The sequence below is a fragment of the Canis lupus genome, chromosome 13 (assembly GCF_011100685.1).
Source record: "Canis lupus familiaris isolate Mischka breed German Shepherd chromosome 13, alternate assembly UU_Cfam_GSD_1.0, whole genome shotgun sequence".
NCBI classification, from domain to species: Eukaryota; Metazoa; Chordata; class Mammalia; order Carnivora; family Canidae; genus Canis; species Canis lupus.
In genome coordinates this window covers 15,599,649-15,616,799 of record NC_049234.1, presented here as the reverse complement: position 1 = coordinate 15,616,799, position 17,151 = coordinate 15,599,649, and the positions used below count along the sequence as shown (strand labels likewise).

Below are 17,151 nucleotides of genomic sequence, written 5' to 3'. Positions count from 1 at the left end.
CTTTAAAAGACAAACTTTTATTTATTTTTTTATGTATTATACTATTAGTACAGAATATTTTGAATCTGGAAATGTTAGAGAATGCATGATGAAAAATTTTATAAATCACATTTGTGTCTATAAATGCATGTAATTATAGTACATACAGGTTTTCCCCAGTATCTGAAAATGGATGATTTCTATGAAAATTTTTGTAAGCTGAAATGGTGTATTTTCAAAGTTTGCATTTATGCTACTTCACTTTTAGAAAAGACCTGTACTATTACAGTAATAGCTTTTTTTATTTTTTTGTGAAAGCCAAAACTCTTCTGATTTTTTTTTTTTGGTTAGGAAAAAAATACTAATGTAGATCCTTCTTAAAAACAAAGTGGTGCAATGCAAACTTTTGGAAAGCAGAGGATACCTGTGTTATAATATAGTTAATAAATGTATTAAATACCATGTGACATTCATGTACAGAACATAAATAATCATGAATGTTTATAAAGTTATAAAAATTCATTTTACTGATTACAGAAACGTCATTATGGAATTATTGCTACATAAAGTTTGTGTGTGTGTTTGTGCATGTGTGTTTTTTAGTGAACTTTCTTCTAACTGTAGTTCAGTCCTCAAATTGTACATAAGGTTATGTGGACATGTATAAAACCCAAATCAAATCAGCAATAATTGTGAGTCACAGTTTTAAAAAATAAATTTTTTTAAAAAAGATTTCATAAAAAAAAATAAAAATAAAAAATAAAAAGATTTCATTTATTTATTCATGAGATACAGAGAGAGAGAGAGAGAGAGAGGCAGACACATAGGCAGAGGGAGAAGCAGGCTCCATGCAGGGAGCCCGACGTGGGACCTGGGTCTCCAGGATCACGCCCTGGGCCGAAGGTGGCGCTAAACCGCTGAGCCACCCGGGCTGCCCTAAAAAATAAATTTAATTCTTTTCACTACTTATATATTTATTGCTCTATGACCATGGATCCAGAGCTGTGATAACTGGTTCTTTTTTAGCCTAAATAAGACAAAATTAATGCCATGAGTCCTTAAATGTCTTGATTTAGTTAGTTATTAATTATGTTGATGATACACTTTAGCATTTTTCTACCTTTTATTCTCACAAGCCTATTTAATGTCAAGAGATTCTGGCCTTCCTTCATGAGATAAGCAATACGCAGAAATTTCCAAGGGTGCTAATATCACATCTACCCATAAGAGCTTTTGTGAGTGCTTACTCTATAGTAGGCTAGTCTCAGTGGGGAGGGCCATATTAGTTTCACTTGAGTTTTTAAAAACTCCTATGTCCCCTGTGCCAATATGCTATTTTATCTCCCTTCAGTGATCATTATCATACTGCGCCCCTATTAATGATGGAAATGTGTCCTAGGCTTAGATGTTTTGCACTTGGGAAAAGGTTGAGAATTTTTTGATAACATAGAGATGTTTAAGTATATGAATTATATATCAATATTTTGATGAAAATAATCACATATATGAATGGATATATTATATTAATATTGTTATTAATATTACTGTTAATTTAACAATATTAATAAAGATATTTTCTGGTCTGGAGGACTTCATAGTGTAATGGGGTAGCTGAATCATAAACATATAGTTAAGCATAATGTGACATGTACCTTAAAAGGAGATATACATAAATTGCCATGAATGGTAGTGGAAAGACTCCCTTTTGCTTGGAGGAATTGTATAGGGCTTTGTAGAAGTAAATCCATTTGGAGACTTGCATCATTTATTACCTTTGGTGATGTACTAGGTGTTATTAAGCAAATCCAGAAGTTAGGATAACCTAGTAGTCCATGAGATTGCTGGGAAGATTGTATATTCATTTGACACAACTGTAGAACCAGTCAAGTACATTTGATGGTCTTTATAAAATGGTGTCTTTCAGATTGTATTCTCTAGTAAGTTTCTTAAGGACTGTCACTTTTATATCCATAGGTGCATTGCTTAATGGATATAAAAGTGACATAAAAACACTAAAGGGTTTATGAGAAATGTAATAGGAAAGCAAGTGGCTTAGCAAGACTTTTGACTTTTTCAGACCCAGCTCTTCATATGCTAGGCCTATGACCTAAGCAAATGATTTGACTTTCCTAAGTCATCTGTAAAATGTGAAAACAATAGTAACTTACTTAAAGAATTATTAATAAAAATGAAAATCAAATGAAGAAATATACTCTTGGCACAGCACCTGGTTCTTAGTAACAATAACATAATACATTTTTGTTATTTACTAAAAATTCAAGCTATAGTATACACCAGCATCACGATTGTGAGCCTTAAAAAAAGATCTAGTTCTGACTTTGATTTCTTTCAACATTCAATTAGATTTTGAGGGAGCTATTTGTAAAACACCTGAATCTGGAATTATATATATATTTCTTTCCCTTATTCTGTTATGACAGATGTCCACAACAAGATTGACAGAGTAAAGAAATTACTAATTGGGGTGCAGGTGGTGAAAATCTTTTCTAAAGATGTTAGTATGTGTGTTTAGATGGATTCTTGAGTTTATATTGAACTTGAATTTGAAGATTGAGTAGATTACCTATACAAAATGTTTAATGAGTGAGTTAATTTTTGCCTTAACGAATTCTACAGCCCCCCACATATATACAATCACTATTCTTTCTCTCTTAATGTCTGTAATGTAGGAGGTGTGCGGCCCAGGTGTAACCTGGATATCCGCTCAGACTGAGACCTCACTGTGACCTCACCACCATGTTGGCTGCGGATTTAAAATTAACTTGTAATTAATTCTCTATTTCAGGTTTACTTCGGCATCTACCTCGTCTGGTTTTATTTTAAAATGTATTTTTAACCTTTTGTTTTAATATTTAGCGGTGGGAGATACAGTTAAAAATAAAACAAAATCCTAAAGCCCATAAAGCTAGAGCCTGGGATTTATAAGAATGACATAGGGAAGCTCTGTATACTTAATTTCTCTTCTTCTACACCACCTAGAACCATGAGCCAGACTGACATTAAGGATACTGTAAAAGGATGCAGTCATGGAGTGGGTCCACTCTGGACACATGTTTACTGACTGTGGCCCGGGTATTGGCTTTCTCTCTTTTATTATGGGTACACATGACTCTGCAGGTGGAGATTGAACTGAGTTGGGAGGATTGGGGATTTTTTAAGAACCGGAGAGGGGGATGTGGGCCAGACATACTCTCTCCGGTATCTGTAGGCCATTGAGAACTACTGATTGTAACTATATGAACTTTAGGTCCGTCAGTGCAATCCTGGGTCTCTTTCTAACCTCTTTCTGCATGCCATAGTTCACTAAACTCTTTGCCGTATTTTGGCTCCTGACCAAATTTGGTTCAGATAAAATTGAAGTTATTATAAATGAATGACAAATCTAGTATACAGGGTGGTGGTGTGTTAAATGGGTCACCTTTAGGGAACATTAGAAGTAACACCTCAAAAAATTAGGACTTCTTTATGCAGTGATATCTGTATAAACTATTAAGCTTAGAGATAACATTGGGCTTATACTCATCTGTGTTGATGCATGTATAATTTGGACATCTGAGATCATATTGTACATAGATGTTTATCTTCTGCCTTTTTCACTCAATGTTCTATCACGGCTGTCTGTAATCCTCTGCCATTACACAATCTTTTAAAATACTGATTCTAAATCTTTCATGATAATGGATCCTGATCTTCTTTTAATGCTGTTAGCCATGCTGGGGAGAAACAAAACAACAAAACCAGAAACAAAAACAAACCCTTCAAAATGATCCACTTCAGATCAAAGCATCTTAGTTTTCTTGCCAAGTTAATGAAGAAATATTGTTTTGTTTAAAAAATATTATATATGTCTTGAAATCAATAATTTTCTTCTTTGAAAATTACTGTCTAGAGCAGCATCTCCCACTGTATGCCACACAGCATTATTAGTTTTGTTGGTAAATGGCATTATGTGACATAAAGCCAAATGAAATTGGGAAATTCCAATCCAGATTGAACAGATACCACCACTCCACAACCCCTAGGACTTTTCAGAGCTGTAATTGCTAATGCACAGTGTGGGTCTCTGAAGAGGGTATATAAAGTATACAGTTTCTACTAAACTTAATTTGACCAAGGAACCTCCTTACATTTCTTTTTTTGAAACTAAAAGCATGGGAAGAACGTGGAGAAAATTCTTGAATTTCTTATCAATGCTTAAACAGTGACCATGATAAAATCCCAGACAGAGTCTAATTATACTTGGAGTGAGCATAGGTAGAATGCCCTGAAATAATGGTTTATTCAGAAAGAAGATCTTATAACAGAAGGTTTCTAGGTCTACTCAAATTATAGAGGGATTCTGTGTGTACTTCCTCTTTTTTTTAAACAGAAAACTTTTCTCATTCTAGGAGCCAGGAAAAAGTAGTTTAACCTATTCTATTAGAAGTTGCTTTCATGTGTAGAATTTTTAAAAAATCAGCTTTCTGTGGAAACATTCACTATACTTAACAAAAGAGAAAATTGATTCCAACTTGTGTGTGATAATGTATTTTTATCAGAAGGGAAAAATGATGCTGAATTGGTTACGTGAAGCAGTCAGCACTGACCAGGTTGGTATTGCACCACATTTAATGTCATTAGTATGTATTTATTACACATTGTGCAAGATGTCCATCAGTACTGTTTACTAATTTAAGTGGAATTTTAAAAATATGTATATAGAACAAAGATTCCTGACCTCTTGGAACTTATATATACAGTTGTCCTCTGAATGTACTCCTAATTCCCTTTCATGGCTTATGTACATTTGCTGATTCCTCATGATACCTGTGCCTTACTTACCAATTGGCCATCTCTGCCTGCACTTTGGACTACTAGTCCTCAGATGGGTAAGGCCTTTTAAGCTGTTTCCTGTGGTAACTTGGAGATGAGCAGAGTGGCTTGCAAGTTTCTGGTTTCATGAACAAGAACTGTTGCATATACGATGGTGCTAACTGATGGTGCTAACTTACTTCCCTTCACTTGGGCTATTTAACACATATAACACACACGTGTTGTATATTACATATATATTGAATATTACATTGTGTTAAATTTATGTTTAGCACACATGTATATGTTTACTCTCTCTACATGTATATACACACACATTATTAATATAAGTTCTCACTATGCCTTCACAAGATTTTGTCTTAATCTTTGATTAATGGCAACTCGTAAAAAAATTAACATAAACTTTGCCTAATAAACTCAGCTGACCGGGGATCCCTGGGTGGCGCAGCGGTTTGGCGCCTGCCTTTGGCCCAGGGCGCGATCCTGGAGACCCGGGATCGAATCCCACGTCGGGCTCCCGATGCATGGAGCCTGCTTCTCCCTCTGCCTGTGTCTCTGCTTCTCTGTCTCTCTCTCTGTGTGACTATCATAAATAAATAAGGAAAAAAAAAAAAAACTCAGCTGACCAATGGTGTGAAGACAATGAGCGTTCTTACTGAATCTTCATGATATGCATTTATTAAATTGACTATACTGTATATGCATGCCAATTTACCAAATGGATTGGCAGTGATTGACACAGATTTCTTACGGGAGAACTGAGACAGATATTAGCCAGTTCTATTGCTGGATTGAGTTAATAATTGAGATTTTCTTTTTTATTAAATAACAGTGGAAAACAAACAAAGCAACATCAATATATTAAAAAATAAACTGCCTCTAATATACAAAGATGTTTTTCTGGCAAATGCTGGAAAGAAAATCAAAGGTATTCCTACAAATCTTGACACTCATTTTTGTTATCAGTGAAAATCTAATTTACATACAAATAAAATGTCAATTCATATCATAACCATCAAGATAAATAGATGTATTCATTCTTTTCCATGAGCTATTCTTTGTGAACTTTCGTGCTATATTTGGCTCTTTGCCTATGAACCAGGTGAAATATTCTAAGTTTAACAAAGAAGGGTGAAGTTACGCTTGTCCCATGCACACATGCAAAGTCATATTGGCCTGTTTAAACCAACAGTTGTCATGGCACATTATTTTAATTTTTTTTTCCCTTTGAGAGGAAAGAAAACAAAAGGAAATACGACATATGTGTGAGGAAATGAATGATAACATTTCTTAATTTGCTTAGTGAAATTGTGATTTTATTCAAAGCAGAGTTTTTAATACATTTGCCTCTCACCTGTTATGAAAGCAAAAATAATCAATTCCCCTTGCCTTTTGATAACTCATGATGTATACTTGCTTTATTTTTGTTGCCCTATTTGGTGAAATAGGCACATGCTTCATTTTTTCCACATATATTCTACAGTTTCTTTTTTTTTAAAGATTTATTTATTTACTTTTCAGAGAGAGAGGGAGTGGCAAGGGCAGAGAGGATAGAGAAGGAGAGAGAGAATCTCAAGCAGACTCCCCACTGAGTGGGGAGCCCGATACTGGTTTCCATCTCAGGCCCCTAAGATCACAACCTGAGCTGATGGAGAGTCAAATGCTTAACCAACTAATCCACCAGGTGCCCCTTCTATAGTTTCAATTTCACTGCTAACATAAAGTTTTTTTTTTTAACATAAAGTTTTTAAAGGCAAAAAAAAAAAAAGAAAAAAAAAGATTGTGTCATTTTCTTTTAAAAGTAAAGTGCTTAATGAAATTCTTTCTCTAAGATGTATATAGATATATGGAGACTCATTTTGGCAAATCTGACATTATTACTTACTTACCAGGCTATCTCTTTTTACCTAGACTAGTACATTTGAAATGAGATATTTGAAAAATAGAGAGCATAGCTCAATGAAATAAAAGCCTAATAAAATGTGTTTGGGCCAACATCAAAACTCTTTGAAAGAGGATATCTAAATAATGTGCATTTTATCTCAGAGTCTTGGGTTAGTTCTAGTGTCCAGATGACTATTAATGGGCTTTGTGCTCTGAAGCATATGTTAATAGAAGTGATCATTTTGGATTAATTTGATGTGAATTAATAAGAGATTTAGTTGATGGGAGTTGTTTGAAGGTGATGACATTTAAATCTCAGCAGGATTTAAGATATCCAAAAATACCTTTAAAGATTCAGGAACAATCAATTCAGAGAAAGCAAGTTAAATAGACACGGATAGCAAAGAACAGGATCTGACATTGGGTTTATGAAGTTTGAAGCAGTTTACAAAAAAAGCGATCTACCATTGAAGTATTGCCCTGGAATCTGAAGAAACAGAAAACATTTAAACTCCTTCAGCAATTCTTGGGTTTATGATTTGGATAAACAATGTTCTCTTGCATTTTATAGTTCACTTAAGCAATCTGATTTTGATCTGTATATATGGAGTAGACAGGATTCAAGATTTTTTTTTAAACCAATGAGCAAACACATATGTTCTTTAAAACTGAACTTTATATGTTGTTCATATGGAAGCTATCTAGTTTGCTATAGGCCCCAAACTTGACCTTCCTTTTATTTTGCTATCACTTGCATAATTCTTTAAATTCTTTGTGGAGGACTTTTGATCAAAAGAAACAATTTGCTATTTTTTTCTTTTTAATTTTTTAAATAAAAGCTACATGAAATGTGTAATTAATAACTCAGTACTCCTAGGTTGTTGATAGAAACAAGCATGGGAGAAGCATATATTAAGGAGAAGACTACCCTGTCTTTTCTTTTGTGTTAAGCTTTGATTTCAAACATTTGAAAGTTTTATTATCTGGAAAAACAATAAGAAAATGTCATCTGGTATTATATATTATGATGACAAGAACTGCTACTTATAATAAAAATCATACTCAGCAGGATTTGAGACCGAGGTTAAATTATACAGCCTCGTTCCCCTAACTTTTTAGTCTTGTTGAGGTTCTATCATCTATGTATCGAAAGAATTAATTGGAAGTGAACTCAGTTGAAATGGTATTTGGAAAAATATTAAAAGGCTTTAAATTTTTTGAGAAAGAGAGGTTCCTTATAATATTTTTCTTTGCTTTTTTTTTCTTTGCTTTTTAAAGATACCTTTCTTCTCTCTGAAATTAATGACTAATGGTAAAATTACAGTTATCTTTCTAGGTGTTTGGCACGTACTTATGCAGGGTATATACTTAATGAATAAATGTTGGAGGAAATGAATAGCTTAGTGAATAATAAACCTCAGTGGTATTTATGCCTTCCTTATTTATTGATGGTTTCATATTTTACAGTTTTTTAGGGAAATTGGATAAAAGTTTTCTAAGGTTAGACTATAATGCCTAAGCCAATAACCAGAACCATTATAGAATCTTCGAGGTGTGAGGAAATGTAGAAATCATTTATTGTAATTCTCTCACACAAATGAGAATAGAGGCTCAGAGAAATGAAGGTGCTTACCCCTTTGATTACATCAGCCACTGATATGAATCAGGTTCAGAAACTGGACATGTGATTGCTGTACCATTCTTCTTTTGTTTAGAGTCAAAATGTTACAAAGAACGTAGGAATTTATACGTCTTGTCTTCAAGGAGTTTCTCATCTAAAGGAAATAAATTCTTGTTTTAATCTGCACTGGATGGATGTTTGATCTCCACTTTCTTTTTTAAATTACTGAGCTAGTTGATTTCTTTGGTTGAATAGTTCATATGATTACCTATTGCAAGGCTATTTGGAGCAAGTATTTCATAAATGTATTTGTGTACATGTATGTGTATATACTTATACATATGAAATAAAACTAAATCATTAATGGCTAATGGTATTAATAGAAAACTCAGATTCCTTTTGCTGAGAACATGAGCTCTAATGCTGATTATTTCCACTGTCTGATATTATAATGTAGAAACAATATAGTATCCTACTGTTTCTTATAATAAACTTTTTTTACTCATAAATACAAAAAAGCTGTTAGATTTGTTTTAATGTAGGAGGAAATAATTTAGAAATTTGGATTTTTGCAAATGGAACATTTTACCACTCAGTAATGGAAATAAATACAAATAGTGCATTTTTAGGAAGCTAAGCATGTTCTAGCCTGCTTAAGTATCTTGGCATATAATATGTATTCACGTTATGTCTACTATTAGAGGAGCATTCATTTATTTTTATAGGTGGGGAATGATGTAAACATGGGAATGAATGCTCACCATCTCCACCTCACCCACCCTCTTTTCCCCCTTGTCATTTTTTAAAAAATCTTACAATTAAATAGAGGACTAAAGTTAGCAATTTTGAGTCTTATTTAGATTCTCATTTAGATTCTTCAATTCCTCCTTATCCACTTCACTTTTAGCCTCATTATCCAAACGGTTGTTTATAATGGACCTACTTTACACTAGCATTTTGAACTTTTTTGGACAGTCAGTATGAGGGATATTGCTATTATAGAGTTGAATGAAGACGTTTTAAAATAGACTTGCTGGGGTCCCTGGGTGGCTCAGCAGTTTAGTGCCTGCCTTTGGCCCAGGGCGTGATCCTGGAGTCCTGGGATTGAGTCCCACATCAGGCTCCCTGCATGGAGCCTGCTTCTCCCTCTGCCTGTGTCTCTGCCTCTCCTCTCTCTCTCTCTCCATTTGTGTGTGTCTATCATGAATAAATAAATAAAATCTTAAAAAAAATAGAGTTGCCAAAACACTCCTTGATGTGATTATCTACCTGCCTAATTATTTTATGACCATTAATGCAATATATACCTCGATAATTTTTAAAAAATGATTTTATTTACTTATTTGAGAGAGAAAGAGCAAGAGTGAGAGAGAGAGAGAGCATGTGAGCGATTGTACAAGCAGGGGGAGGGGCAGAGGAAGAGAGAGAAGCAGACTCCCCGCTGAGCAGGGAGCCAGAGGCAGGGCTCATTCCCAGGGTCCAGGATCATGACCTGAGCTGAAGGCGGATGCTTAACCAACTGAGCCAACCAGGTGCTCCTGCCTTGATAATTTCATTCAGATAATGAAGATGATGGTATAATGATGGTTTAAAGCTGGTTCAATCATGATTTTATGAACTTACTTATCAAGAGTGAAAATAGAAGATTAGTAAAACTAGCTAAAAAGATAGTGCGTGATGTTTCTGTAATTGTTGGGAAGGCTTATGTAAGATCTCAGTTCTTGATGGCATTGCAGTAGTTCCTTTCTGATCCACATGGTATACACTGCTACTGAGTTTGCAAGAGATTTGCAATGGGTACCACTTCTTGTCTTCAGCTGTGATTCTAGAATATCAGTGGGTACACCTTGTATCTTTTTCAGAAGCATGTCCCTTCCATGTTTACTAATTAAGATCTATACCCACCCCAATGTAGGTAAGTATTCTGATCCTTAGGGTTTGGGAGTTTTAGAGGTTAAATCATACCTTACAGTCTGTTGTGAAAATGACTTCTGTAATCTTTTATATCATGTACCTCCTTTTCCTGCTGCTTTATTAAAACCCAGGGGAGGGAAGATCTTGCTCAAGGTTTGCTCATGCATTTATTAGGTATCTTTCAAGCAGCCTGTGGCGCTAGCATATTAATGTATTTTAGGTGTGATACGTTAAAGCATATTTACATCATTTAGGAAGGAAAATTTTTTTGTTTTGTTTTGCAGATGTACAGATCAGCTCTCAAAATGTCTTCTGTGTCTTCCGAGCGTCTTCTAAGACAATTGCATTAGCCTCCTGCTAGTTGACTAATAGAATTAATAATTGTAAAAAGCACTCTAAAGCCACATGCCTTATGAAGTCAATGCTGGGTATGATTTTACAAGTATGTGATCTATTTTTTCAAGTGAAAATGTTAACTGGAAAAGTTCTTGGCACACAGTAAAACTTCGTGCAATCTGTTATTTGTCTTAAAGATAATAACTTGAGGGTGGCTATAGTCTTACGATATCTAACTTATGACTTGTTAGGGGAGTTTCTTCCACTTAGAAGTATTGCAAATGTGCTTATATTTACATAATATGTCATTCTGAAAAATTATGGTGATATAATTCCAGTAAAAAATTATTTTTCTATAACTACTTCAAAGTATAGTCAACTAAATTAACCGTGATTTTTTTTTTAAGAAACTAAAAAGAACATGCCCCTTCCACCCACAACAAAAAAGAAAACACAAATGACCTTTCTGATACTTCTTTGAAGTTTCAGCAGTTTGACATTCTTTGCGATGTATATTTTTAAGGGCTCTTCAGTATAAGAAGTCAGTGAGTCATATGGGTTCTAAAGGTCTTTCTTGGTGGAAGAAGGAACTCAGATTTGAAAGGATGATAATTCAATTAAATCAGATTTTCTCTTAGTTGCTTTAGTTGCTGGTTCAGTACTTCTTAAACTCTGACCTATTACTTTTCTGCATGTTAACAATAATTCAGCAAGGTCTAATTATTTCCGTTCTGAAAAATAAGTTACGTTTTTCAATATTTCACATACTTATATCTACTCACTTCTAAGTATTTTATTTTGGTTCCTTGCTATGTAAAATGTTGCCATTTTTCTAATCACCTTGACATTAATAGATGGGCATAAACCCTTTTCACTTTAATGGAAGGATCATCTCAATGACTTGGATGATTTCATTTTCATCTCTTTATGAATCCTGCCTTTCATATAGATTTTTGTCTTTTTCTGTGTAACCTTAATTGTTTCATTTTGGTGTACTATTGTTAGGGTTTGTTTACATTGAGGAGAAAATGTTAAAATACACATGATATGGTCATTCCATTCAGTATTTGTCCAAGAAAAGATTAAATTGCAATGGTTACTAAAGATTTTCTGTGCAATGGAAAAAACAAACACATAGGAAATTCTGGAGGGAAAGGCAATAGGTGCTGTAGCAAAATCATCACATTTTTATGTGTAGTAATGGCTGATATTCTATTAATGAGAATGTAGGCCAAGTTCAGAATCGCTTATTTTTTTACCTGAGCTCTTGTATTTTAAATGGTAACTGATTTCTTAAACTTCCCTTTTATTATTTTTTCTTCTGTTTTTAATTTTTCTTTCACTGACTACCAGTAACATTGCCCCCCCCACTCTTCTGTGTGTAGGTAAAAGTTGCCATGTTCGGTCACTTCTGAGAAAGGGCTAGATGTCTCCTAAAATGTCAACATCAACACATGAGACATTAAAATGCAAACATTAAAAAATAAAGAAGCTAATCAGTGTTCCATTTTTTTTTTCTTTTTTAACAATGGTTACCTAGCTTAGTTTATTTGGGGATCTAATGGTAATGACACCAAGGTGCAGACCACGTTCCCTCCCCACTCCCTGCCTTGATCATGCAGGTATACCTTACCTTGTGACCATCCCTTGTACTTGAAAGTGCAGTCTTTCATTCTAGAAGTGCTTTTGTTGTTTTTGTGTGGTTCCAAGAGGAGCATAGACATGTTCTACGTATATTTGATGACTCATGTTACTGTTGTATAAAAAAGAAGAGCATACTTTCTTAAGCACAGTTCTGTTTTTTGACATTATTTAGTAAAGTGAATTTTTACCTTGGAAACAACTCTTTAATACTCAACTAGGGCATTCTCTTGGTTCAGGGATGTATATGATAAAAATTGTTGCCTGACCAGCTCCTCAGAAATGAAGGTACAACTATATCTCCAAAGCCAGTGTGGCTCTTTAGCACTTGTGAGAAATTATAGATAAAAACAACTAAAAAATGTTATTCGTTTGGATTCTCTCAGTACACTTTGGATCATGGTGGTGTAACTGTTAAATCTGCCCTCGTGGCAGAGTTGGCAAGTAAAAAGCCCTGTCTTGTTAGTTAGGTGGATTTTACTAAGTAATGTTTGGGGTGACAATGCACACAGCACTTGTAGTTTTCAGCTGGGGGATTAAGGAACAGGAGCCATGAACCTTACTTCTCCATCTAGCCTTTGTTACTGCCTTTTTTAAGATTGACACAGCACAAATTGTTTCTTACCTCCTTGTACTAAAGTTCTGATTCATTAGACTCCAGTAGAGGAATTTGCCACAGTGCTCTTGTTTTGACCATAAGCATTGATGCTACCAACTTGTAGGGCATAGTTGAGCTAGTATGTGAAGGTGAACCATGGGAAGCTAATATTTTGCCATTCTGAGCTACAAAATGACAATGTCATATGGTTCAACTTAATATTTTACTTCAGTCACCTCCCCAGGTGCTCCCACTGGTGGAATTAGTACTGTCTCCACCTGGCTGTGCATAAAAACCCAGGACTTTGTTAGGTTCCCCATCATGCTAGGGTAGGGTCCCAGTAAAACCCAGCCTGGTCACTCTGATGTATACTAGGTCTTCTTCCTGACTTTCAGGTTAACTCTCTAAATGGGGCTTAAAGAAATTTATCGGTAGGACAGAGATGAAACATTTGTTATCCTCCATTCCTGAAAGTAATAGGGCAGTTTTCATGTTGTTTATAACATGCTGTTTCTGTCTTTTGACTATGAGGATATTTTGGTTGAAACTATATTTATATCTTGGTTGCACGGTGTGTAACAATATTGAGTTCCAATTTATGTTGTTTATATACATGTATCCATAACATATAAATAAACATGTAATACATATTCTGTAAACATAAACATGTATATGTATCTTATAAATGCATTATGTGTGCATATTACACATATTATATAAGGTTTATAAATAAGCATATATCTATATATCTTCAACTAAAACTGAAGAAAATAAGCAAAAAATATAATTGGCAAACAAGAATAATGGGAAAGGTAAAGCTAATAAGAATTAATATTTTGGTATTCATAAAACCATTTAAAAAGAGTAAATGAGCCTCTCTATGACAAAAATAATTCTAAGTGTAAATATTTGCTTAAGGCTCAGTTTTTTGCTATTTTTAAAACTTTTTTTTTCCTAGAGGAAGTTTTATTTATATGCACCTTAAAAAGCCTCAGATAGACTAAGTAAAATGCTCTAGATTAGATCACATATCTGCAGCTTTCAGATAACCTCGTATGTCCTTTCCTTGCATTTTTACAGATATGGTCCGGAAAAAGAACCCCCCTCTGAGAAACGTTGCTAGCGAAGGCGAGGGCCAGACCCTGGAGCCTATAGGTACAGAAAGCAAAGTATCTGGAAAGAACAAAGAATTTTCTGCAGATCAGATGTCAGAAAATACGGATCAGAGTGATGCTGCAGAACTGAATAATAAGGAGGAACATAGCTTGCATGGCCAAGATCCATCCTCTAGCAGCAAGAAGGGCTTAAAAAGCTCAGTCCTGAGCGAGAAGGCTGGCTTCAATTATGAAAGCCCCAGTAAAGGAGGAAACCTTCCCTCGCATCCGCATGATGAGGTGACAGATAGAAATATGTTGGCTTTCTCATCTCCAGCTGCTGGGGGAGTCTGTGAGCCCTTGAAGTCTCCTCAAAGAGCAGAGGCAGATGACCCTCAAGATATGGCCTGCACCCCATCAGGGGACTCATTGGAGACAAAGGAAGATCATAAGATGTCACCAAAGGCTACCGAGGAAACAGGGCAAGCGCAGAGTGGTCCAGCCAATTGTCAAGGCTCAAGCCCAGTTTCAGTGGCCTCAAAAAACCCACAAGTGCCTTCAGATGGGGGTGTAAGACTGAATAAATCCAAAACTGACTTACTGGTAAATGACAACCCAGACCCGGCACCTCTGTCTCCAGAGCTTCAGGACTTTAAATGCAATATCTGTGGATATGGTTACTATGGCAATGACCCCACAGATCTGATTAAGCACTTCCGAAAGTATCATTTAGGACTGCATAACCGCACCAGGCAGGATGCTGAGCTGGACAGCAAAATCTTGGCCCTTCATAACATGGTGCAGTTCAGCCATTCCAAAGACTTCCAGAAGGTCAACCGTTCCGTGCTTTCTGGTGTGCTGCAGGACATCAATTCTTCAAGGCCTGTTTTACTAAATGGGACCTATGATGTACAGGTTTGTGCTTTGTACTGTTACCTCTTTGTACAGGAAAAGCTATCAGTAATGAAATGTGAATTCTTACACGCATGTTAAAATCAAGCTTCCACTACCAAAGGGGTGGCCTGCTAGATTCAGCGGGAGAGATGTGGACGCACTCCATAGCTGTTTTATCCAAATGGGTATTCAGAGGTGTCTTTCATCTCTTATCATGGAAAATTATCTCAATCCTTCTATTTGGTTGGGAGAAGTCTTTTCATGGGATTAGCTAGGCTTCATATTTCTGGAAATATTTCATGGTAATTTGATGTTTTCCCAGTCTTCCAAAAATGGCACTGATCTCTATGGTTCCACATGATAGGAGTTTATGCTTTGTTCTAGTTTTAGCTTAGAAATCTTTGCTATCGTCTTTCCTTCAGTGGGGATCTTTCCTAATGTCTGGCATTAGGATTTGATTTTATACTCAGCCTGACATCAAATTGGACTAGATTTGGGTCATATTGACAGTTGCAGAGATATACTCCAGAAAAAGCAATATAATTGCAGATGAAAACTTGGAAATAAAAGTTTACGTTGATTATAAAGAAGTCAATGTGATTGTAAGTACTCGGGACACCAGGATGACCTTGGGCGGGCCAATAAAGCATTCTTTTCTGCATTTAAGGAAAATAGTAATTTATGAAAGCATTTAGCAGTAATTTAGATTTCTGCTTTTATTAAAAGTGGCATACCTTTTTGATCTACTCTTCTGTCTTTAGTTTATGGCATATGTGAAATGAAAAAAAAAACCCCTACCATTTCAAATAGAATGAAATGCAGAACTGACTCTAAAGTAATGTATTCGTTTCATTTTAGCAATTTTAGCATAGTCAAAACTCATGGTCAGCTTGGGAAAGTGTGTTAGTTTCTGTTACAGTCTGTAGGTTTTTATTGTATTATTCGGCCAGGGGATTTCAAAACATATTAGGTGTAATATTAACCTTCTTTAGGAATGATTAGAAGAAGTACCAGAGAACTAATGAAATTACATCATACTTATTTGACCTCCTAAATCCCTTAAAATATCTGTCATTTTTATCAACTCAATAGCTCTAGCACGTTTGCTCTAGACCTCTCTATTGACCTGGTGCCAATTAAGAAAGGCAGGCAAAGGAATTATAAATAACAGGTAGTGAACATATTTTGCAGTACTTGTAAAAAGAATCAGAGGAGAAATTTCCAAGCCTTTAAAAATGTCAGAACAGCAATCTTATCACATTAAGGGAGATAGAAAGAACTCTTAAAAAGCCAGTTTCATCTTTGTAGAGCGCTCTTAAAAATTCCATCTTACTTTGTGAATTTCCACAAATAGAATTATTTCTGTGGAGCAGCAAATTAAACCAACATAGTTATTATGCATGAAAGCTGCATGCTTTGAACTGCTGTCTTATTAAAGATCATTTCACTGTCTTATGTCAGATACACTCTGCTGTCAAATCATGATTGGAAAGCAAATATGTGTTTTAGATAAAAGGGTTAGAAGTGAGTAATGTCAGTATGTGAAATGGTGTTTTATAATTAGCAAGTAATATGATGTTAATACCTGGATTTCCGGCAGGCGTTTCAGTTTGTTCACTCTGGGGACAACTTCTGAGGGAAGCTGATCTGCGCTGTCAGGAAGGCTCTAAAATCGAGATTACTAAGGCCTAGGGTTTGGAAGAATTCAGAGTTTTAAACACACTTCCATTTCCCCCCAAACAGTTATTTGTTAGGTTCTTAGTTATTTATAGTAAAGTTTATGTTTGGGTAGAATGAGCTGGACACTTCTCCTGGGCAGTGATTTTAGAAATAAAACAGATGTGTGAGCTCTCTGAGTTTGAACTAATAGAAGGAGAAATAAAACAGCTGATCCTAGACTATGCTATCTACCAAGTGCTCCAGTAAAGAAGACAGAAAGTGGTAGGAAATAGCAGGCAGGAAGATAATCTTGTTAAGATCAATTTTTTTTTTCAGAGAAATAATAAGGCTAAAAATAGAAAAAAGCAATCTGTGGAAAAAGCAGATGATGGTTTCAAAGAAACAATTGGACTTAGAAACAAGTCTAACGAGTGTTAACTTTCTTCAAATGAGGAAGAGAACCCTAAATATACTTTTAGGCCAAACGCTGATCTTAAGTATTTTGCACAGAGGCCAGATGTTGATGCAGAAACATGTCTGAAGATAAATGACTTATTAATATTTTTATGCTGAAATAAATAGTGAACGGCTTCCCTATATGCATAAGCTGAATAAAAAGCACATCTGAAATTCCCCTTTTTCTCCCACACGTGTTTGTGTGCTGCATTGTCGTTGGAGAGCTTTCTTTCCTTGGCTCT

The 17,151-nt window shown here is 35.2% G+C and overlaps 1 protein-coding gene across 7 annotated transcripts in view; it reads left to right on the top strand.

The window, feature by feature from the left end:
• Window positions 1-17,151, top strand: part of TRPS1 (transcriptional repressor GATA binding 1) — a 258,547-nt gene that overhangs the window by 36,146 nt on the left and 205,250 nt on the right. For 4 of the 7 annotated variants that reach the window (XM_038555368.1, XM_038555371.1, XM_038555369.1 and 1 more), the window contains exons 2-3: window positions 10,516-10,673; window positions 13,887-14,815. In XM_038555368.1, the coding sequence (XP_038411296.1) occupies window positions 10,637-10,673; window positions 13,887-14,815 (966 nt within the window). In that variant the 5' untranslated portion in view covers window positions 10,516-10,636. The remainder of the gene's footprint in view (window positions 1-10,515; window positions 10,674-13,886; window positions 14,816-17,151) is intronic. The other 3 variants (XM_038555374.1, XM_038555375.1, XM_038555373.1) reach the window with 2 other exon arrangements.